This window comes from Lolium rigidum, chromosome 1 (assembly GCF_022539505.1).
Source record: "Lolium rigidum isolate FL_2022 chromosome 1, APGP_CSIRO_Lrig_0.1, whole genome shotgun sequence".
Classification (NCBI taxonomy): Eukaryota; Viridiplantae; Streptophyta; class Magnoliopsida; order Poales; family Poaceae; genus Lolium; species Lolium rigidum.
In genome coordinates this window covers 248,719,987-248,744,059 of record NC_061508.1, presented here as the reverse complement: position 1 = coordinate 248,744,059, position 24,073 = coordinate 248,719,987, and the positions used below count along the sequence as shown (strand labels likewise).

The 24,073-nt window shown below is 50.9% G+C and overlaps 2 protein-coding genes and 1 pseudogene across 2 annotated transcripts; 2 read left to right on the top strand and 1 right to left on the bottom strand.

Annotated features, from left to right (window-relative positions):
* Window positions 1-11,001: 11,001 nt before the first annotated feature.
* Window positions 11,002-13,203, top strand: LOC124683480 (annotated as a pseudogene).
* Window positions 13,204-13,636: 433 nt separating this feature from the next.
* LOC124683479 (UDP-glycosyltransferase 88B1-like) lies at window positions 13,637-15,195 on the top strand. Its single transcript, XM_047217982.1, has one exon. The coding sequence runs from the start codon at window positions 13,637-13,639 to the stop codon at window positions 15,083-15,085; it is 1,449 nt and encodes a 482-aa protein (XP_047073938.1). The 3' UTR covers window positions 15,086-15,195.
* A 2,419-nt stretch (window positions 15,196-17,614) lies between these two features.
* On the bottom strand, window positions 17,615-19,162 carry LOC124683478 (anthocyanidin 5,3-O-glucosyltransferase-like). Its single transcript, XM_047217981.1, has one exon. It carries the CDS (start codon window positions 19,104-19,106, stop codon window positions 17,697-17,699), a length of 1,410 nt encoding a protein of 469 aa, XP_047073937.1. The 5' UTR covers window positions 19,107-19,162; the 3' UTR covers window positions 17,615-17,696.
* Window positions 19,163-24,073: the final 4,911 nt, after the last annotated feature.

Here is a 24,073-nt window from a genome sequence, read left to right as displayed (position 1 = left end):
AACTAATAGCTCTGAGCTAGGTAGCTACTGGTGCCATGGACACCGCTACCGATCTAGCTGTTAGCCTTGTTGGAGCCAAGAGTGTTTAGACCTCAACGACAGTCTGATGCCTCACACCTTGGCAACTTCTTGATAGCAAATTCCAGCAGGGAGAGATAGCAACCCTCTATCTCTGATTGAAGGCATAAAATATAATCGTCAAGTTCATCATCATTCTTCAGGAGACGAATAAGAAAAAAGCCATGGAAATTTTGGACAATATTGAGCTCTGCATCCAGTCTTCCCTAAAAGACCGGCTTCTCTCTTCCAAAAATATTCTAGTAAACATGATGGGCATTGTCTATCTCTACTCTTTTATCTGGTATTGCACGGGGGCTTTGTAGTACTGTTCTACTTGACCATGAAATCTAGAGAATTGAGATAAACATATGTTGCTTGATATTTTCTCAATTAACGCTAGCCTGTTGGTGCTGTACCAGTACTTACTGTGCTTGATATTTTCTCGATTAGCAGTGATATCTATTTCTGTTTCCATCTAATTTGATTCTAGTCTGCAAGTTTGCTAGTAGTATGAGACTACCTGATTCCATACTTCCCAGTCCAGAACGCCAACCAGCCGCAGCACAACGGCAGATTCACAAGTCCTAAATCCCAATCTCCAATCCAAAGCAAAGAAGCTCAGATCGGCCCACGCCGCACGGCTGCAGATGTATGTAGCGACAGCAACATAATAAACAACAACGGTTGCTAGTATAGCTGGAGCCCATGGAGGCATACCTAGGCGGCGCGGCCCTCAGTCGACGATCTGGTCCTGCAGCCCGTCGATCTAAGCCCCGCAGCCGACGATCTGGCCCCCAAGCCGGGCAGCGACGCGGGCGAGGCTGAGGGTTGCCTTCGTCTCTGGCCATGCTGCCAGGATCAAGGGGGATCCCCACATACATGTGTGGTGGAGAAGAAGGGCGCATCAGCTGATTCCAGGTATGCTCGGCAGCGCACATATGCGGGGTCGGAGAGGTTAGGGGAGGACAGTGGGAGGTGGGCTCACCGTCGACGGGGAAGATGGAGTGGCGGCGGTAGTCCACTGCGACCGAGAGGTTCACAGGATAGCCGGTTCGGCGGCGTGGGCGGCGCGCTCCGGATTGCACTGGAGACGGTGCTGCCGCCTTGTCTCCATCCTTGTCGTCGTCGTTGCCGCATTGGTGGTCGGGGTGAGCGGCAGGAGGAGCACAACGGCGGCGGCCTCCGCCTGCCCCTGGTATCGTGAGATCGGATCCAGGGATTGGGGTTGGGGCACGACGAGGAGGTTTCCTGCTGGCTTGGCCCACCTGTCAGCGCACGCGTGAGGGCAAACGACGAAGGACGTAGGTAGGTTGGACGACCAAACGTATTGTGGCAGAATAAGGAACCAGTTTAGTCTTTTTAAGTAGTAGAGATTTCATACTTGTACTTCTATTGAATTTTTACCTAGTACGTACGCGGGCGGAACTACACCCCGGGTAACCAGGACCATGGCCCGGGGCGCAGCAAACATTCTGGCCTACTACTTATAAAAGTTTTTTAGTTGGCCTGGGTTGTAGCCCCAGTACTTAGTTGGCCCATCTTCTGATTTGGAAACGAAACTAGCGAGCGAACACAAACCTCGATCCCTGGCTACATATCTCGCTGCGGTAGGACGCGCGCCGCCACATGCCCACGACACGCCGTCGTTGCCGCCTTCCCCGCACTGCAGGCCGACTTTCCGCCCCTAGCCCGCACCCGGAGGCTTCCTGGATGAGTTCCAGCCATCCCTAGCTCTAGCCAAGCTGCTGGCCTATTGTGCTGTCGAGTGCCGTTGCTGGCGCGGCCTCTGTTCGACCGTTGGCCGGCGACAGCGGAGTGCCCTGTGATGCGGCTTTGCATCTCCTGGTTGAGCCACCAACCATGATGGAGGAACACATGTCGCCTGCAAGCGGTGGCTGCGGGAGAGATTCCCAGTAGTATGAATTTTTATAGCTGGGGCTCAACTGGGGTGTGGAGAAGGGATCATTGCTGAAGTAGTTGAGGACCTCAAGGGAGGAACCGATGGTGTTGGTAGCGGTGGCCGGTGATAGGTCCAGGACATAAAAGCAATGAGTGTCTAAGGGGTAGTAGGGATTGGGATGGGGTGTGGAGAAGCATACACAGTTAGGTCCCTTGGGAAAATTCATAGCTCGAATAGGTAGTTCTGCATTAAGATCAATGTCGTAGAGAAATGCACTGTCAGTAGAGTCTGTGAGCAGGATGCAGCTCTCTTTCAGTAGAATTGAGAAGAGGTGCATGGACTTTACATGGTGATCCGATTCAAACCTGAAACGCGGCTTATGCAGCTTCAAAGGGTTTATCAACGCTTCTTTTTTTTTGATTCTCCGGTTCTGAAGGCATGGTTGATGGTTCTGTTTTTCCTGCTGACGGATAGAAGAGGTGCTTCCAAGGGTCAAGGAGATATAAGGATCTGATACGAGTGTTGGAGTCCTGCAGTATTAGATTCAGAAACCGACGATTCATCCTTTTGGAAGTGCAAACTGAATAATCGAGCCTTCGCCGTCTGGCCTGAATCTGAAAAGAAAAGACAAGAATCAGTACTAATAACTAACTAAACTATTCAGACTGTAGAAAAGAACATTAAAGATGTAAATTTTCGCGCCTGCAGCAAACCCTAGGTGGCTCCAATTCCTATTTATCCATGTCCAGTTTTGAGCCGCAGAGACGTGAATTATGCAAGCTGTACAAACCAAACCAGATGGGGGCTTTCACCTGAATCTGATGTTTGACTGATGGAGGCGGAGGGGATCTATAGTATGATGCGCCTACGGTGGCCGACCGGCAAAACCGATGCCCTAGTACACGCGCCGGCGATTGATCCAAAACCCAGTGACGTTAGGAAGTTTTAACTAGGAATGGCAATGGGTACCTATGATCAGTGGTAGAGCTAGAATTGGAGCAAGCCCCGGGCAAAAGAAAAAAAAAAGCGCAAGACCTAACAAAAGATCTCCCTGAAAAGAAATGAAATTTGGTACTGAGTGGAAAGCTGAACATATAAATTCAACTAAATTGTTAACAATCCAGCACGATACACATAGTTTGGGTAGTTTCTTCTGCTTGGGAATTCACCCATTGGTGGCGTGTTAAGGTAAAATCGCTTCATATTTTATTCTAAAACATAAAATTGATTACCAAAGCTAGTATTAAGTCTAGAAATCTGTTCAGCTGGTAAAAATATTGATGTCTAGAAATATGTTCAGCTGGTAAAAATATTGATGTCGAATAATTAAAGCAAACACACGTTCTCGACACACAAATACATGTATTACCTAGCAGTGGAGTCTTGAGCCCTGGACTATATGCGTATCCTCCGTCGAGGAGGGCGTCGGCACCTACACCTTCGACATGCTGAAAAAAGTATGGACTCGTCAGGTGGGCAACCAGTGGGTTATGCCCTTCTACGGCACCTACACCTACGGAATATGTTCCCGAGCTCAACCTTTACTTCGCCCTATCAGCTGACAGCCCCCGCCGCCTGTGCGCTTTGGATTGCGCTAGTACAACGCCCTCTGCTGCTGCCGGGCCACCATCATTGCGGCATACCTTTGATTGTTTCGACCACCTGCCGGAGAAGTGGTCGCCATACAAGTCCCACCTGGTGAACCTGGGCTCGGGCAGCTTCTGCATCGTTTCCCTCTGTGAGAACATGAGGCGCCAGTTTGCTGTTTTCACCGGTGTGGAGGTAAAACCCTGCAACGATGGAGATGGTCCTCTCCGGATGATCAGGCACCTGTCTAAACGTTACAGCCTTGGATCTCATAGCATCAAGTGTACTACGTGCTCTGAACCATTTAGTTGCTTGTTCTGGTTGCTGCTCCTTGGAACTAGTACTCCTAGCTTTTACTATGTTGCTGCAATATGTATCATTCATTTTGGGCGCTGCTATGAAGCACCCTGCTACTGCAATACTACTTGGTTGAATGCTTATTAAACTAGCATAAGTTCCTGTTAAATAGTCTATCATTGTATCTTGTTACTTGCAAAGAGTTCATTCTGCAGATCATAACAGAATTTTTTTTGCAGGTAAAAGAGGATTTTATTACTACATAGGGTTTACAAGTTCATCTACATAGGGTTTACAAGTTCATGATCGAGCACCTGAACCAAAGACGATTTTATAACTCAATAAACACCATTGTTCAAAATATCGACCGAGATACCGATTTATCGTAAATAGGGTGGTAACCGATAAGATTTCGACTATATCGACTAATTTATCGTGCCACCGATATTTCGGCCGATTTTCTGTCTGAGAGCCGATATTTCTCCCGATTTTCACTCTCATGGCCGATATTTCGGCTGACTGTCACTGAAATTTTGTATGGCAGTCAATATTTTCGTCCTTATGGTTTTGTAGAACTGTGCATTCACTCAAATTTTTTTCTTTTTTATTGATTCAAATGCAAGGAATAAAGGTAATACTTCTATTTAATGTTCCAATATTATTTTTGTATAGTATATTATACAAATTTTAATGTCGAAAATTAAGATTTAGAAAAAAATAGGACGATAAATGACGGACTGATAAAATCGATTAATTGGCCGATAAATGATTAATCTCCATTTTAAGGTCGACCGATAAGTTAAGATTAACGATATCTTGAACATTGATAAACACACGACCATCCTGACGCCATGGCGGCGGCGCTGCCGGATTTGTCAGGGGCGCACATGGATTTGCTCACCGGCGATAGAATTGCGGTGGACGGTGCGTCAAATAGGGAGGCGGTGCGGTGGAAGAGAACGTGGGTTTCATTCCACATCAGACGCTCCGACCTTAGACATTCCATATGGTCTGATCCGTAATTTTTTTAGAGGGCCGTGTATATAACCCGGGCCGATCGCTATATATCCAGTCTGACCCAAAACCCTACAAACTGTATATCGGCCGCTAAACTTGCTTTTTATGGCGCTTGGGTGTTGGGTGGGAGAAACTGCAACCTACAACGGAAAATAGGGCGTCGATAGCTAGCGATTTTCACGGATATATGTAGGCCGTCTGCCGAATTACCGACGCCGAACTTCTCTCTCCACGTTCTCTCTCTTCCGCCGCCTCATGCAAATCCAGTGTGGCACCTGAAACGGACGCCTCACGGCTCTAAGACTTTCTAGCACGACTAGGTTTTGGATTGATCGCCGCTGCGTGTGCTAGGGTATTGCTTTTACCGATCAGCCGCCGTAGGCTCATCAGACTAATCCCCTCCGCAACTCCACCTCCGTCTCCGCTGGTAAAACAGCAGATCCAGTTTGGTTTGTAAATTTCATGATTAACGTATTTGACAGCCCAAAATTGGCCAGGGATAAAGAGGAACTGGAGGCACCTAGGGGTTTGCTGCAGGTGTGAAAATTTACATATATTTGATCTTTTTGAACTTAACTTATAGTACTATATTTGATATTCGTTTCTACAGTATCGGGTATCTCAGTCTGAATATAGTTAATTAGTACTAGCACTGATTCTTTTCCTTTTCTTTTACTTTTGAGAGCCAGGCCAGACGGTGAGGTCTCGATTATTCAGTTTGGACTTTGGAGAGGATGAAGCGTCGGTTTGTGAACCTGATAGTGCAGGACGTCAACACTAGCATCAAATCGTTGTACCTCATCGACCCTTGGAAGCACCTCTTCTACCCGCCAACAGCAGAAAGACAAGCAGCAGTGCACGCAAATCTGGAGAAGGAAAAACGAGGAGCATCGATAGATACTTTGAGGTTGCACAAGCCACACTTCAGGTTTGGATTTGATCCCCGTGGCAAGCCCATGCACTTGTCTGTTCTATTGAACGAGAACAGCCTCCTGCTCGCACACTCATCTCCCGACACTCCATTTCTCTACGACATTGACCTGAACGCGGGACTGCCAATCCCCCGTATGAATTTTTCCAAGGGAGCCAACTGCATATCTTTCTCTACACCCCATCCCCATCCCTACTACCCCTCAAAGACTCACTGCTTGTATGTCTTGGACCTATCACCGGCAACCACCGTCAATCCCATCGGTCCCTCCTTCGAGGTCCTCAACTACTTCAATAGAAAGCACTCCTCTCAGCCCCATTTGCAACCAATCTATGAAAACTCATTCTACTGGCATGATCTTCCTCAGCCACCTCTTGCAGGCGACATGTGTTCCTCCATCATGGTCGGTGGCTCAACCATATGTGTATCCTCCGTCGAGGAGGGTGTCGGTGCCTACACCTTCGACATGGTGAACAAAGTATGGACTCGTCTGGCCGGCAACGAGTGGGTTATGCCCTTCTATGGCAAAGCCGAATATGTTCCCGAGCTCAGCCTTTACTTCGCCCTATCGGCTGACAGCCCCCGCCGCCTGTGCGCTTTGGATTGCTCTAGTACAATGCACCCTGCCCCTGTTGCTGCCGGGCCACCAACGTTGCGGCATACATTTGATTGTCTCGACCACCTGCCGGAGAAGTGGTCGCCGTACAAGTCCCACCTCGTGAACCTCGGCTCGGGCAGCTTCTGCATTGTTTCCCTCTGTGAGAACATGAAGCGCCAGTTTGCTGTTTTCACCGGTGTGGAGGTAAAAGCCTGCAACGATGGAGATAGTCCTCTCCGGATAATCAGGCACCTGTCTAAACGTTACAGCCTTGGATCTCATAGCGTCAAGTGTGTGCTCTGAACCATTTAGTTGCTTGTTCTGGTTGCTGCTCCTTGGAACTAGTAGCTTTTACTCTGTAGCAATATGTATCATTCAGTTTGGGCGCTGCTATGAAGCGCCCTGCTACTGCAATACTACTTGGTTGAATGCTTATTAAACTAGCATAATTTCCTGTTAAATAGTCTATCATTGTATCTTGTTACTTGCAAAGAGTTCATTCTGCAGATCATAACAGTGTTTTTTTGCGGGTAAAAGAGGATTTTATTACTACATAGGGTTTACAAGGAGTTCATGATCGAGCACCTGAACCAAAGACGATTTTATTACTCAATTGGGTTAGAAGGAGTGCACAATGCAAGGGGACCTTGTTAGGGTGTGGGAAAAAAGAAGAGATATAAAGAAAGTTACTCTCTGACCTATGAGTCCCACCGGTAAGAACACTTACAGGAGGTAAGGTTTTAGGGGTCTGACAATGAACATTTGCTTCTAAAAGTTATTAGAGTGTCATGTGTCCTTGCTATAGGTGCTCAAAATTTGGTGAGTCTGCTAGAATTGCTATAAAAAAAGCACCAACAAAGTAGGAATTATGTAAAACCAGACGTGGATGGGACGGTTAGGCAGCTCCATCGCTGCAGAAGTTCACCAGTTATTCACTAGTTTCTCTAAAATTGCGTATAAAACTATCCACCAGCCAAAAATATATACATTTATTTCCAATATGAACATGAGTCGGACCACTAGACCAGTCTAAATATCACCAATAGCAAAATGAATGATCATTCACGGATTCAAACCTTCGTATAGGGACTGGTCACGATTTCCCTCCTACTAGCTACTAGAGTTCACCACAGAATCCACAAAATTTCTCCTAACATTGATAGATGTGGCAGATCTGAAACTGGAAAGCATATCATTCTCCACTGCACCTTTCATAGAGCTATTTGGTTTCACTCCTATCTCGCTATGAAAACTGATGCTTTTATTTCGAGGAAGTAAAACTGATGCTTCAAACGTCAACTCTTGGGCTGAGTTTACTCATATTATTATTTCTCAAGCTCCAGATCCCTCCGTTCTTAATTGCTCTCTCTAACTTAAAGAAACGTTTCTCTACATTCTATCTTTCACTTAACCTCTGCAGCACCTCGGCGAGGTGCGGCCATTTGGCCAGCTCCTCGAGGTCGTTGACCTCGCGAGATGCCGCGAGGGCGGCCTGCAGCTCGGGGTCGTCGTCCTCCTCAGGTTGGGACTGTGGCGCTAACGCGGCCCGCGACGGAGTAGCCGCGGGTTCGTTGATGTAGAGGCCGCCAGGGCGGTGGCCAGCCCTCCTAGCCGGCGTGCGCGGCTGCGCGCGAAGCCTCGCTGTCGCCGAGGTGAAGCAGGTGCGCCCGCACGCATCGTGCTCCACCTCGAACCACAAGTCCCAGTAGGGACTCGTGTCGTTGTAGGCGGGGTCCTCTCGGAGGTCCGCCGGCAGCTGCGCGCGCCGCCTATGGATCTCCTTCAGGCGTGCACGGACGGTGGGGGAGGTGCACGTCACCCCACGGCATTGGGGCCCCGGCCTCCCAGAAGATCTGCGCCACCACGGCGGTGACGTAGATCTGGTCGCGGATGGCCGCCGACGGCCCCATGTCGAAAGCCGCTGGCGCGGCTCGCCGGCTGCCGCCTACCTCGTGGTCGTTCGCCGATGGTGAGAACTCGCGCTTCGGTGCCATGCCTGGCGCGTGCCCAACAGATTGGCGTGTTTCATCGGCGTTTCGCCCGCGCGGGAAACGACATGCGCGGCAACACCGTTTCCCGCCCCCGTCGTGGCTATATATGGTGGACACCGGCGGGGGTGACGGGCACACCACATGGCAGCGGTGGAGGCGGAGGCAGCGGCGAAGAGAGTCCTGTGGAACTCCTCTCTCGCCGAGGCCCTCGAACAACGCAGGCGGCAGGACGAGATGTCCGATCCTCGGCGTGCGCGGCGCAAGGAGTGTGTGAAGCGCTCGCGCTTCGACGACGGCACCGGCCCCTCCATCGGCCAGTAGTAAATAGCGCGACTACGAGTAACCCGGCCGTGGTAGACCTCGCGACGACGAGTAGGTACGGCCGTTGTAGTTTAAAGTTAACTCGACTAACCATCTCTGTAAAGATGATACTTTTAGCCAATCAATTTTAATGAAGGAATATTTTAGGTCCCGACGCATTTTCGGTCCGCGCTGACGCAAACAGTCGCACAGGTACCACGTGTCGCCTGGCAGGTCCTGCCGCCACAATGAAGTGGTCGTTTTTGACAATTTTAATTGGAGGTGGTCTTTTTTGACAATTCGTTGGGGCAGGTGGTCCTTTATGTCAAAATTTCCTCCCACAAGGCTCCCTATGGGCCGGGTCATACTGGATTTGATTTTGTGTTGTACATGTTAACTACAAAAATCTTGGTTCAATTTTACATAGTTTGATATTTAGAAAAAATATATTATAAACAGAGGTAATATAAGAGAGTTCGGATAGAGATCTATTTGTTCTTTTTATATTGGTATTTCACACATAAAAATCCGGATAGTGCGTACCATAGCCACACAACCTGCAATATAACACATTTGCCACACTTTATACTTAAAATAATTGGAGATTTTCTGTATTGAACACACGGTGACACATGATGTGCCAAATATGCAAAATACAAAAGGGTTAAAGTGTGGCAAATATGCAAACCCAAAAAAAAGGAGAAGGAGAAAGAAAACCCCCAAAAAAGAACTACTAGTCGAGTTGTCGCATATTTCGCTGGTCCAGAGTTAGGGCATCTCCAACCGGGCGACCCATCCCGCGCCCGCGCGTCCGGATGGGTCCAGCCGGACAAAAACCCGGCCCAGCGCGCGGACCCATCCCTAAAATGGATGCCCGCGGCGTCCGGAACGACGCAAACCCGGCCCAAATCTTGGCCGGGTTTGCGTGGCCGCGGACGCGAAAGGCTGGTCGCTCGCGTCCGCCCGCTGTCCGCCCCTGGCCCGCGTGTCATAGGCATAAATAATATGTTTCATTAAATAGAACTCATTACAAATTTTTTTTAGCTACTACTTCTATCCTATACGTACGGGGCCGGCGGCCTCGCCGGCGACTCCTCGCCGGCTCGCCGTCGGGGCCGTGGATTTCACTCGACGCGGGCGGCCTGTACGCGTGAGGATTCCACTCCAGCTTTCTACGGGCTGGGTGGCGCGTCGGCGGCGGCGCGGGCGGCTTCGCGGGCCTCGGCAGCTTGGACGGAGGGCATCATCCTCCTCCTTTCCGCCAGCGCAGCTCGGGCGCGCTCGCGCTCCGCCTCCTGAGGCGGAACCATCCGCTTCCCGCATAGCTCAAGCTCCTGCAGGGCGGCGCGTTCCACAGCGGTGCGCGCCTCCAGGCGGACGCGGCCGGCTTTGTGGGCCTCGTGGTTGCCCTGCCGCCGGCGCATGCGCTCTTGCCGGCCGCGCTCCGCCGACGCAGCTTCCTCCCGGGCGCGCCGCTCGGGCGACGGCATCTGGATGAGGTCACGGGCTGCTCGCATAGCGAGCAGCTCGTTCTTCCGGCCGAGGAGGTCGCCTAGCGGCGGCGGCCGGCCCGCCGGATGCCCTCGTGCTCCTTCGTCACGCGCGTGAGGTCGGCGAGACGCTCCTCGATGGCGGCGTTGATGTTCGCCGGCGCGAGGTCCTCCGCGGCGACGGGCTCCTCCGCGGCGTCCGCCCTCCTCCACGGCCGCGTACCGGCCGTCCGGGGTCTCGTGCCGGCCCTCCGCGGCCGCTTCCCCCATCTCCGCGTCACCGGCCTTCTTTGCCGCCGCCTCGGCAGCGACGCGGAGCGCCTCGTCGTCGGCGACCCACCGCGAGTCCGCGCGCTCCTCCTCGTCCGTCCGCGGGAACCTGGCCCGGGCGGCGAGGAGAGCTTGGCCCATGTGGACTGAAGGGTGCGCGGCATGGCGCCGGAGAAGGTGGAGGGAAGAGAACGGTGATGCGGTCCGGGTGAGACCGCCGCCGTCTTTATAGCCGGCGGTCTGGCGGGAAACTTGGGCGCGAGCGCGCGCCAATGGCGTTTTCGCGCGCGGGAACCTTGGTGCGCGCGGGATCTTTCCCGCGCGTTCCACCGCCCACCATGGCTGTCCCGTCGAGGCCTGCCATGGCGCAGCGCCGCGCAGCGAAGACGAACCACGTGGCGTCTCTTTGGGTCGCCGCGTGCAACCCAAACGGACACGCGGACGCGGGGCGCTGTCCGCGTGTCCGGGCGGGCACGCAAACGGCCCAAAACGGACGGCCCAGCGCGTCCGTTTGGGTCGCCCGGTTGGAGATGCCCTTAGACTCCAGTCCAGTTGTCCAAACCCCAAGTGCGAAATCGGAAATTCTCAGCCACAGGCCACCAACGAAAGCAAAATCAGAACTACTCTCCCATGGCCATGGCGACGGCGAAAATGGTGGTTCTGGTCCCCGGCCAAGGCATTAGCCACCTCACCCCCATGATGGAGTTCGCCGAGGTCTGCCTCCGTCGCGGCCTCGCCGTCACCGTCGTCGTCTCGGACCCAACCCTCACCGCCCCGGCCTTCCGCTCCGCCATCTGCCGGTACGCTTCCCGGCTCCCATCTCTCGCCGTCCACTCCCTACCTCCCCCTCCCCCTCCCGCCCACCTCGGCGCCGTCCACCCCTTCATCCGCATGCAGGCCGCCTTCCGCTCCCAGGCACCCAGCCTGCGAGACTTCCTCCGCGGCCTCCCCGCCGTCCACGCGCTCGTCGCCGACATGTTCGCCGTCGATGCCCTCGACGTCGCCGCGGAGGTGGGCGTCCCGGGGCACCTCTTCTACTGCACGGGCGCCAACAACCTCGCCGTCTTCCTCCAGTTGCCTTCATTTTGCTCCAGGAGCGGCGCGGACCTGAAAGATCTCGGCGACGCGCCAGTGTCGTTCCCCGGCGTGCGCACGATGCCGGCGTCCCACCTGGTCGACGGGGTGCTCGACAGCGGGACCGAACTATACGCGGTCGTGCTGGACGTGTTCGGTCGGATGTCTGCGGCGCGTGGCATTCTGGTGAACACCTTCGAGGCGCTGGAGGGCTCGGTGATGGCGGCGATTAGAGAAGGCCGCTGCCTCCCTGACCACGCCAAAACCTCGGTCTACTGTGTTGGGCCGTTGATCGCGGACGGGGAGACGGAGGAGGAAAGGCATCCATGTCTCCCGTGGCTTGACGCTCAGCCAGAGCGCAGTGTCGTGTTCATCTGCTTCGGCAGCCGGTGCACCGTGTCGCTGGAGCAGATAACTGAGATGGCCAAGGGGCTCGAGAAGTCCGGGCACAGGTTCCTGTGGGTGCTGCGTGCGCCTCCTGCCTTCGCTGCGGCCGCCGCCGAACCGGATGCGGCGCTTTCTCTTCTCCCAGAGGGGTTCTTGGCACGGACCGCAGACAGGGGCCTCGTGGTGACCGCGTCCTGGGTGCCGTAGGTGGACGTGCTGCGTCACGCCTCCACTGGTGCCTTCGTAACGCACTGCGGATGGAACTCAACGCTGGAGGCAGTGGTGACTGGCATGCCTATGGTGTGCTGGCCGCTGGAAGCCGAGCAGTGGATGAACAAGGTGTACATTGTGGAGGAGATGAAGGTTGGCATCGAGGTTAGAGGATATAAACCTGGGGAGCTTGTCACGGCGGACAATGTGGATGCAACTGTTAGGTCGATCATGGACATGGAGTCGGAGGGACGTCGGGCACTCATGGAACGGGCCTTGGCAGTGAAGGACAGTGCTGCTGCAGCATGGAAGGAAGATGGATCCTCTTGCGCTGCATTCACTGAGTTTGTGAAGCAAATGGAGTGAGGGGACGTTTGCAGCATCATATCAATTGCAGGTTAGCATATGTAAATTGCACATTGCAGTATTGTGTATCATTATGAACTTGAATAACTTGAGTAGAATTTGCAATCTATGCAGTAGTATTGTATTCTGATCTATGCCGGAAAGGAATGTTGTGATACATTAGTTTCACTTTTCATGTCCATGAATAGTTACAATGCAGACATATGATCCGAAATTGCTCAATTCGGCATTCCTTCTTTTTTTATAGAAAAGATGGCCTTTATTCCACTCCAGCCATTAGAACGCCTTGTTTAGAACTGATGATAGCATGATTTCGATGTATGGTTTGATTTTCCAGCCTAAGCAATTTTTGAAAAATGACAGTGGCTGCTTGGATGGCTCATGCAGCACCTGTACTTCATTAGTTCTTGCATTACACTTTTCAGATTATAAATCTGATAACATGTATTGGTACTTGCTAATATGGGCATACCGTTTCTCTCCTTGAAATAAAGTCAAGGTCAACAGTTATTTATCTCATACCTCATTCATGGGGTGGGTTTTACTTGTATATCATTCACGCGATTACTATTGTTACCACGTGTTTATGGGAAATTCCATAGCTATCAAATCTCCAATCCTGCTGTGAAGAAGCTTTTCTTTTGTAAGAAGGTTATTTTTGCTGGGGCTTTCATAGGAATTTTCAAACTTACCATTGTGAGCTTCTAACATAGCGCATCCTGGTACTAGTTGATCCACAGTTCAATTAGCGGACTGAACAACCTTAATCAGCTGGTAAACGTGTGATTGGTAAGTTTAGCGAGGATCCAATATTTTGTGTGATCTATGTAAAAAGAGGAAGTTTATCTTTAGAAAAGTCTTATTTTTAGCATTGAATTTTATCTTTTTTACACACGCCACAGGATAAGTTGATTTTTCATGGAACGATTTTGTGAGCACATAGCACGTGAAGATGTACATGCAAAATTTTCGTTTCAGTTTTTCAAATTTCAAATATGTGTAACATGAATTTCAAAATAAAAGATTCATATGCTCTCATATGCAAAACACCACTCTCCCTGGAGGACACGTTACAGAGGCATAAGTAGCATAGGTCGATCGTTTTGCTGATTCAGTGGCCAAATCTGCAGTGCGAAACTGAGAGACCCTACCAGCAAAATGTCAACGGCGAGAATGGTGGTGGTCGTCCCCGGCCAGAGCATAAGCCACCTCATCCCCATGCTGGACTTCGCCGCGATCTGCCTCCATGGCGGCCTCGAGGTCACCGTCGCCGTCCCAGACCCAACCCTGACCGCCCCGGCCTTCCGCTCCACGCTCTGCCGGTACGCCTCCCGGCTCCCCTCCCTCTCAATCCACTCCCTCCCTCCACCTCCAGCCCAGCAACAATCCCTCAAAGCCGCCAACGCTCCCGCCCACCCGTTCATCCGCATGCAGGCCGCCACCCGCTCCCAGGCGCCCGGCCTGCGGGACTTCCTCCTCAGCCTGCCCGCCGTCCACGCGCTCGTCGCCGACATGCTCGACGTGGTGTCCGCCGTCGACGTCGCCGCGGAGGTGGGCGTCCCGGGGCACCTCTTCTTCTCCACGGGCGCCGCAACCCTCTCCGTCTTCCTCGGACTGCCTTCCTTCTGCTCTACGAGGAGCGGCGGAGAACTGAAAGATCTCGGCGACGCGCCCGTGTCGTTCCCCGGCGTGCCTCCGATGCCGGCGTCCCACCTGGTCGACGGGGTGCTCGACAGCGGGACGGACCTGTACACGGCTTCGCTGGACGTGTTCGGCCGGATGGCGGCGGCGAGCGGCATCCTGGTCAACACCTTCGAGGCGCTGGACAGCTCGGCGGTGGCAGCGCTTAGGGACCCCGACCGCGCCACCCCGCCCGTCTACTGCGTCGGGCCGGTGGTCGCGGAGGCGGAGGAGAGGCACCACCCGTGCCTCCCGTGGCTGGACGCGCAGACCAAGCGCAGCGTCGTGTTCCTCTGCTTCGGCAGCCGGTGCACGGTGTCGCTGGAGCAGATCGGCGAGATGGCCGAGGGGCTCGAGCGGTCCGGCCACAGGTTCCTCTGGGTGCTACGCGCGCCGCCTGGCTCCGCCACCGGCGAGCCAGACGCGGCGCTGTCTCTTCTCCCCGAGAGGTTCTTGGCCCGGACGGCGGACAAAGGCCTCGTGGTGGCCGCGTCCTCCGGGGTGCCCCAGTTGCAGGTGCTGCGTCACGCGTCCACCGGCGCGTTTGTGAGCCACTGCGGATGGAACTCGACGCTGGAGGCGGTGGGCGCCGGCGTGCCGATGGTGTGCTGGCCGCTGGTGGCCGAGCAGTGGATGAACAAGGTGTACATCGTGGAGGAGCTCAAGGTTGGCGTGGAGGTGCGAGGGTATAAGCGCGGCGGGCTCGTCACTGCCGCCGACGTGGATGCCACGGTTAGGCAGATCATGGACATGGAACCGGAATGCCGGCGAGCGGTCGAGGAACGGCTGGTGGAGATGAAGGAGAGCACCGCCGCGGCGTGGAAGGAAGGTGGCTCCTCTCGCACCGTATTCGCTGAGTTTGTAAATCAGATGGAGCAAGGGTCTGAAAATTGCAGAAAGTGTTCAGTTGTGGGTAAGAATCTGTAAATTGGAGTGCAGTATTGTGCACCAATCCATAGATCATCTAATTTATCATGGAGATGACCAAACTTTTTCCGACCCATATTCAGTGAAGTCACAAGCGACTGATTCCTTCATATCTGCTCTCCATGTTCAATCCAATGGACAAGAATCTGCGTCCATGAGAGTCACTGAATCTTTTGTGGCCTAAATGTACAAGTGAAAATGGTCTATAATATGTGACATACTTGAATGAGAGTCACTGGAATGCCGGCGAGCGATCGAGGAATGACTGGCGGAGTTGAAGGAGAGCACCGCTGCGGCGTGGAAGCAAGGTGGCTCCACTCGCACCGCATTCGCTGAGTTTGTAAATCAGATGGAGTAATAAGGGGAATGTCTGCAGAAACTATTCAAGTGTGGATAATTAATGTCTATAAATTGCACAGTGCTGTATTTCCACGGTATTAGAAAGTGTAATTTATAACTGGAACCTACCACGGTGATATTGCAACAGTGTTTGAGCGATCGAACAAGCTCGCCATAGAGTATCTAATTTATCTTGGAGATGACCACATTATTTTCGGACACAGTTTCACTTTGCCAAGTGCTTCCAGTGTTAAAGTGCTAGACAACTTCAATCATATGCTACGTACAAAGTTGTTCGATTTGTCATGTTATAATCAGTTCACCGACATGGATGCGACGGTTAGGCAGACCATGGACATGGAACCAGAAAGCCGGCGAGCGGTCGAGGGGCGGCTGGTGAAGATGAAGGAGAGCGCCGCCGCGGCGTGGAAGGAAGGTGGCTCCTCTCGCACCGCATTCGTTGAGTTTGTAAATCAGTTGGAGTAATAAGGGAATGTCTGCAGAAACTATTTAAGTGTGGATAATGTCTGTAAATTGCACAGTGCTGTATTTCCACGGTGATAAATAACATGATTAGAAAGTGTAATTTATACTGTAACTGGAACCTAGCACGGTGATATTGCAACAGCAGCATCTTATCTTTGTGTTTGAGCGATCGAGCAAGCTGGGATGGAGTATCTTGGAGATAACCGCATTCGTTGAGTTTGTAAATCAAATGGAGCAAGGGAATGCATGCAGAAACTGTATTTCCACGGTGATAAATAACATGATTAGAATGTGTAATTTATAACCGGAACCTTCCATGGTGATATTGCAACAGCAGCATCTTGTGTTTGAGCAATCGAGCAAGCTTGGTTGGGTCGACACGCCATATATTATCTTGGAGATGACCACATTATTTTCGTACACAGTTTCACTTTGCCAAGTGCTTCCAGTGTTAAGTGCTAGACAACTGCAATGATATGCTACTCTACAAAATTCGTTCGTTTTGTCCTGTTATAATTTGTTCAGTGATCCAAACTTTGCTCGTCAAATCTTCAATCTTCATAATTTCCATTGTTTCTGTCTCTGAAACGCTCAAAACTGCAAGTCTTTGTCGCTCTTGTCCACTGAATCTCACACATATGAAGGGCTAAATCGGTCACAAAGTTGCTGAATCTTTCTAGGGGAAGTACTGCCTTTGAAACATATTGTAGGCGTATTGCTAGAAAAACATCTAAATTCTAAAGCCAGCAAAGCATGAGAATTAAATTTTGCAAATCTCATTGCCTGACCAGCTTTCACGCTATCAAATAGTGGCCTCAGAAATATATTGGCATTTGACAGTTAAAATCATTTGCACCACAGACTCTTTGCCAGTTTTATCAGCAAACAACAACACGTGAACTAGAACACAATTTTGCTCGCAATAAAAGGTTAGTAGAAAAACAGTGCCTCGTCAATCTGATCAACTGCGCCAAACCATCCTAGGATGAGGTGGGAGTGTCTCAACCCAGATACCAGCTGATTAAGGTTGTTCAGTCCGCTAATTGAACTGAGGAGGATGCGCTATGTTATGTTAGAAGCTCACAGTGGTAAGTTTGAAAATAAATTCCTATGAAAGCCCCAACAAAAATAATGTTCTTACAAAAGAAAAGCTTCTTCACAACAGGATTGGAGATTTGATAGCTGGCTCAATACAGCTTTAGAATTTCCCATAAACACGTGGTAACGATAGTAATCGCATGAATGATATACAAGTAAAACCCACCCCATGAATGAGGTATGAGATAAATAACTGATGGCCTTGACTTCATTTCAAGGAGAGAAAAGGTACGCCCATGTTAGCAAGTACTAATACATGTTATCAGATTTATAATATGAAAAGTGTAATGCAAGAACTAATGAAGTAAGCAACCACTGTCATTTTTTCAAAAATTGCTTAGGCTGGAAAATCAAACCATACATCGAAATCATGCTATCATCAGTTCTAAACAAGGCGTTTGAATGGCTGGAGTGGAATAAAGGCCATCTTTTCTAGAAAAAGAAGGAATGCCAATGCATGAATTGAGCAATTTTGGATCATATGTCTGCATTGTAACTATTCATGGACATGAAAAGTGAAACAAATATATCACAGCATTCATTTCCTGCATAGATCAGAACACAATACTACTGTATAGATAGATTGCAATTTCTACTCAAGTTATTCAAGTACATAACGACACACAATACTGCAATGTGCAATTTACATATGCTAACCTGAAATTGATATGATGCTGCAAACGTCCCCTCACTCCATTTGCTTCACAAACTCAGTGAAAGCGGCAAAAGAGGACCCACCTTCCTTCCACGCCGCGGCAGCGCTCTCCTTCACTGCCAAGGCCCGTTCCATGACTGTCCGACGTCCCTCCGACTCCATGTCCATGATCGACCTAACAGTTGCATCCACATTGTCCGCCGTGACAAGCTCCCCAGGTTTATACCCTCTAACCTCGATACCAACCTTCATCTCCTCCACAATGTACACCTTGTTCATCCACTGCTCGGCTTCCAGCGGCCAGCACACCATAGGCATGCCGGTCACCACCGCCTCGAGCGTTGAGTTCCATCCGCAGTGCGTTACGAAGGCACCAGTGGAGGCGTGACGCAACACGTCCACCTGCGGCACCCAGGACGCGGTCACCACGAGGCCCCTGTCTGCGGTCCGTGCCAAGAACCCCTCTGGGAGGAGAGAAAGCGCCACATCCGGTTCGGCGGCAGCCGCAGCGAAGGCAGGAGGCGCGCGCAGCACCCACAGGAACCTGTGCCCGGACTTCTCGAGCCCCTTGGCCATCTCAGTTATCTGCTCCAGCGACACGGTGCACCGGCTGCCGAAGCAGATGAAGACGACACTGCGCTCTGGCTGAGCGTCAAGCCACGTGAGGCATGGGTGCCTTTCCTCCCCCGTCTCCCCCTCCGCGATCAACGGCCCGACGCAGTAGACCGACGGATTGGCGTGCTCAGGGAGGCAGCGGCCTTCTCTAATCGCAGCCATCACCGAGCCTTCCAGCGCCTCGAAGGTGTTCACCAGAATGCCACGCGCCGCAGACATCCGACCTAACACGTCCAGCACGGCCGCGTATAGTTCGGTCCCGCTGTCGAGCACCCCGTCGACCAGGTGGGACGCCGGCATGGTGCGCACGCCGGGGAACGACACGGGCGCGTCGCCGAGATATTTCAAGTCCCCGCCGCTCCCGGAGCAAAATGAAGGCAGCTGGAGGAAGACGGCGAGGTTGTTGGCGCCCGTGCAGTAGAAGAGGTGCCCCGGGACGCCCACCTCCGCGGCGACGTCGAGGGCATCGACGGCGAACATGTCGGCGACGAGCGCGTGGACGGCGGGGAGGCCGCGGAGGAAGTCTCGCAGGCCGGGTGCCTGGGAGCGGAAGGCTGCCTGCATGCGGATGAAGGGGTGGACGGCGCCGAGGGAGTTGGGGTGGGCGGGAGGGGGAGGTAGGGAGTGCACGGCGAGAGACGGGAGCCGGGAAGCGTACCGGCAGATGGCGGAGCGGAAGGCCGGGGCGGTGAGGGTTGGGTGCGGGACGACGACGGTGACGGCGAGGCCGCGACGGAGGCAGACCTCGGCGAACTCCATCATGGGGGTGAGGTGGCTAATGCTCTGGCCGGGGACCAGAACCACCATTTTCGCCGTCGCCATGGCCATGGGAGAGTAGTTCTGATTTTGCTTTCGTTGGTGGCCTGTGGCTGAGAATTTCCGATTTCGCAGTTGGTGTTTGGACAACTGGACTGGAGTCTGGACCAGCGAAATATGCGACAAGTCTACTCAGTATAGGAGTAGTTCTTTTTGGGTTTTTTTTTTCCTTCTCCTTTTTTATGGGGGGTTTGAATATTTCCCACACTTTATTTTGTATTTTGCATATTTGCCACATCATGTGTCACCATGTGGTCAATATAGAAAATCTCCAATTATTTTAAGTATAAAGTGTGTCAAATGTGTTATACTGCACCGGTATAAAAAATCCGGTACAAAAGGGTTCCTTACGAACCGGTATTAATGGCGCCTCCACGTGGGCGCCCAGGAGAGCGCACGGCGAGGGAGCTTTGGTACCGGTTTGTATTACAAACCGGTACCAAAGGTTGGCTACCGCGGCAGGAAATATGCATGAATCTTCGCCGCGCGAGAGAATTCATGGTTTAGGGTTTTTGCGGGGGTTTAGGGGTATCGGAGCGTTTCATATCATGTCGATGCACCGAAACGCGTTTGGGTTTACGTAGTACATGAAGATCAAGGTGATGCATATCAAGTTGGTGCATATAATATAACACACATGTAATTGCATAAGTAGTACTCTTCGATGCATATCAAGTCGATGCACCAGAATAAAGTAGTAAAAACATGAAGATCGATCTTCATGCGTAGTGGTACTCTCCGAGGCATACTATCTATTACATGTACCATAGTGGTACACTTCGAGTCAAATTATATATACACACAAAGCAATCGAGGAGCGGGAGAAGATCTTTATGCATAGTGGTACTCTCCGGATGGTGGTATGACTTCCCGAAGGAAAAATCCCGCCAATTCCTCGCCAATTGCTTTGAAGCTCTCCTCGATTGAGATCTTCTCCCGCTTTCTTCTCAACTGTAAAAGAATAAGATACAAATGAGTACATGAGCTATGTGTGTGTGTATATATATGTATATATCAAATCACAAATCAAACAATTATTACTGAAACTCAGCACAACTTATGGTAACAAAATAAATTTGTGAATATTGTTTTCGTACCTCTTTATTTCTTTCATTATTCGCTCTCTCGCTGACAATTCTGTGGATGTACTCGCAAACGTAGTATCCACATAGATCACTCCCCTTTGGTTGTTTCGCGCATTTCTGTACAATAATATAATTCAGTCAAACAATAATCAAGTATGATAAAGGTGTGTGGACCTAGGTAACTACTACTTACTTTGTTCACACGCCATATCAGCTTCGGTGCCCATTGAAAGGACTGATCTTCCTTGATGAAAGTTTCCCATACGCTGCCCAACAAAAGAAAATGCACAAAAGAGTTATCAATCAGTTGATATCAGGAAATTCACAAAAAAATCGATAAGAATTTGAATTAACTTTTGAGCATAAGAAAACAAGACTTGTATAATATAGGCTCTTTGGTTAGTGAGTCAAAGACTTCAACTTCTCCTTCGTACAGTTTAATGACGATAAGAATAAAGTGGAACCTGCGCACGTTTAAATATGTAGTGTCGTATATATAAGTCATTAATTAATATTTTAACATATGGTGAGCAAAATAGAATGTGTTATAAGAGAGTAACACTCACTGGAAGTTGTAAGGCCAAAGTATTGTCCTTTTGTCACGTTGTCGCTTCAAAAAACTTAGCAAAGTCTCCGGTGTATCCCTGTTATAGAGGGGTTCTTCTATGGTCCTGACATGCATTTTGTCCGGGTCAATGAACCCAATGTCCGTGATTTCATCCATTTTGCATTCGAGCATCTTCGATCTGCATAACATAGCGCACAAAAGATTATAATTTGCAGATAATGAAGGAGCTGAGCTAAAGACTTCTCAAATTATATAAATAAATCACTTACAGAGAATAGCAACTGATGATAGATTTGTCAAGGGCCCGAAGATTGTATAACTGGAAGAGTTCGGCGAAGTCAACGTTCATAGTATTCTTGGAAGTAGTGTTCTTCCTTAACTCGCACCATGATAGTCTCGATCCCTCCCTTTGTGGCAACACCGTACCACGTATGCAAGTTACGCATACTTGTTGGTAGCTTCCTGAGATTCTCGACCAAATCTTTCCCTTAAACAAATTGATATTGTACTTCACCTAAGGGGTAATCGGTGTATTGTCGAGAACTTTGAACGGCCTTCTCGTCAAACACCACGAGATGGGGGGCCGATTGAACGGGTTGTTGTCCGAGCTGGTAGACTTGGTGTATCCCTTTTATCTCCTTGACACCCGATTGATTGCTTTGTTTCGTCTCCACCATCGCGTCATACGATCTTTCAATAGAACGCATATAGTCAGATGGCGGCGATGGTACAGGGTCATACAGATTCTCAACGGTACGCACAACTTTCACTGGATCTAGTGTCTTCTCAAAAGGTATCTCTGGCGCTTTCTTAGCAAAAAAGGCTTTCAGCTGGGACTGACATCTTTCCTCATTTTCCTCGACACTCATTTCCCAAGGTAACTTCTCCATAGGCGGCAGTGGTTTCTCCATTCTAGATCTCTTCCTAGGCGGAGTACCGTTCCGCTTAAAGGACGATGTCTTACGCGGAGGATCTCGAGATGGTGGACTAATGCTCGGGGTCTCTCTCGGGTAGGTGTGGACTTTGCTCGCTCCTGTGGACTGCTACCAGGAGGAGTCGATGGCCTTTGCTGCTCATGCGGACCGCTACCAAGAGGAGTCGGTGGCCTTTCCTGCTCATGTGGACCGCTACGAGGAGTCGGTGGCCTTTGCGAAAGGACGATGTATTTCTTCGGCCATATGGTGAAACCGTGCTTGACATCGGCAATTGTCCTCTCATCGTCACCTCTAGGAAAATCAAGCTCCACTGTTTCAAAACCCGGAACAACTTCATCCACCCCGACACGAACACAGCCAGGTGGAATGGGCATATGATGGTGCGTTGCTCCATCTTCATTCGGGTAAACATAGCCGACCGCCACCTTAACAGACGCGGTCCTGAATAACATATATAGGTCGCAATCTGTCTTCTCCGTGACATAATCCACGGGGTAGCTTCCTCCACATCCGTCAAGATGCGTGGAACCCACACTGCTTCTTCGCTGAGATGGGGCGGCATCGGCTTGATGTTCCTGTAGAAACATCCGCTGATCAGGTGCCCTCTGATTTTTCTCAAGCGCCTCCACCCTATTTAACAATTCCGTTACAATGTCCGCCTCCTCCTTCTTCTTTCGCGAACGGCTTCTATAAGTGTTAGCGCTGTCCGGCCACGCTTCCTTCATGGTGAGACCTGGGCGAGCTCGTACCTGTCCAACGTGTTCAGGATTCCCCAGAGCGAGTGTCAGCTCGTCATTCTCTCTATCGGGAATGTACTCTCCCTTTCTGACCTTTTCAATTGCATCTACAAGCTTCGGTACGATTGCCTCAATTTTTTCCTTCCATTTTCCCTTCGCAACGATCAGCCCTGTCTTTGGGTCCAACCCTGCCCCATGCGCGAACAACCAGAACTTGGACCGTTCGGGCCAGTCCCATGTCTGTGGAGTGATTCCTGCATCCATCAGTTTATTTTCAAACGTTGTCCACTTCGGAATGGCGGACTTGTAGCCACCTGACCGCAAATGATGCCAAAGTTTCTTCTTTGAAGCATTTTTCGTATTTGTGACCGATCGGGACACAAAAGTAGACGATTGCTTATACATCTTAAATGCGGGCCAGTGATCTTTTATCTTCACTAGATTATCATCGAATACTGGATCTTCATTCTTATATTTGTCCTATAAATTTTTCTTCCAGGTCTGGAATTGTATGGCCATCTTCTTCCGTGTCCATTCCCTGACTTTATTCTTCTGGCCTTCCGTCATGTCTTCCGGTAGGCTGAATCGTGTCAGTAGACTGTCCCAAAGAAATTTGTTCATCGCGTCGTTGACATAACTAGCTTCAGTCTCCGCTTTCTTCGGCTTATTCCACTCTTGAATGTTGATCGGTACATGGTCCCTAACAAGAACTACGACTTGATTTGTAAATTTGCGGCAGTACTCTTTGGGATGCTCCGGTTCACCATTAGCCTTAAATCCCGTGAGGGCTAACCTGCCCTCGCCCTTTAACACTCTCGTCGGGCCTCGTTTTGTTTTAACAGACTTGCTCGATGATGCAGAAGGCTAAAAGAAAAAAATTATTCGTTAATAAGTGCAATACAAATAAATGAATGCATCTAGGGATCGATGAACATAGACTAATTGATACATAAATATACACCTCGCCGGAGTTTGTTATGGACACTTCGTTGTCTCTTCTAACTAGTTCAGACTCAAGTCCCTCGCCGAAATCATTCAGAAAGTCTTCGAACTCGTTCTCATCTCCATCGGGTTCCGTACCACGTGCACTCTCATAGATCAATTTCTGCACCGCTTCTTCCCCCTCCTCATCTCGGACGAAGGTGTAGTCCGCCATACCTCAATGTCACTACAAAATTAAGAAAGCAATTATATTTCATTCATCATGTCATGATCATATAACAGATTGCTAGATGGATAACAATTGAAATGAGGCGCTCCTATTTCTCGACCCTAACTCTATGTCGCGGCGGCACCGCCACGGACTCGACAATGGCCACGGCCACGGTCTCGGCGTTCCCCCTCCTCCTCTCGCTCTTCTCTCTTTTTCTCGACCCTAACCCTAACACTCGGCGCTCCTCCTCTCGCTCTTCTCTCTATGTCGCGGCGGCACCGCCACAGACTCGGCGCTAAGGACTCGGCCACGGCCACGGACTCGGCACTGCCACAGACTCGACGCTAAGGACTCGGCCACGGCCACGGACTCGGCACCGCCACGGACTCGGCCGCGGCCACGGTCTCGGCGTTCCCCCTCCTCCTCTCGCTCTCTCTCTTCTACTTTTCTCCATCCCGCAAATACTGCGTCGCACGCGCCCTGCCGCCGCTCTGCACGCCA

Coding starts and splice junctions, on each gene's coding strand:
- LOC124683479 (XM_047217982.1), top strand. CDS start 13,637: ATGTCAACGGCGAGAATGGTGGTGGTCGTCCCCGGCCAGAGCATAAGC.
- LOC124683478 (XM_047217981.1), bottom strand. CDS start 19,106: ATGGCCATGGCGACGGCGAAAATGGTGGTTCTGGTCCCCGGCCAGAGC.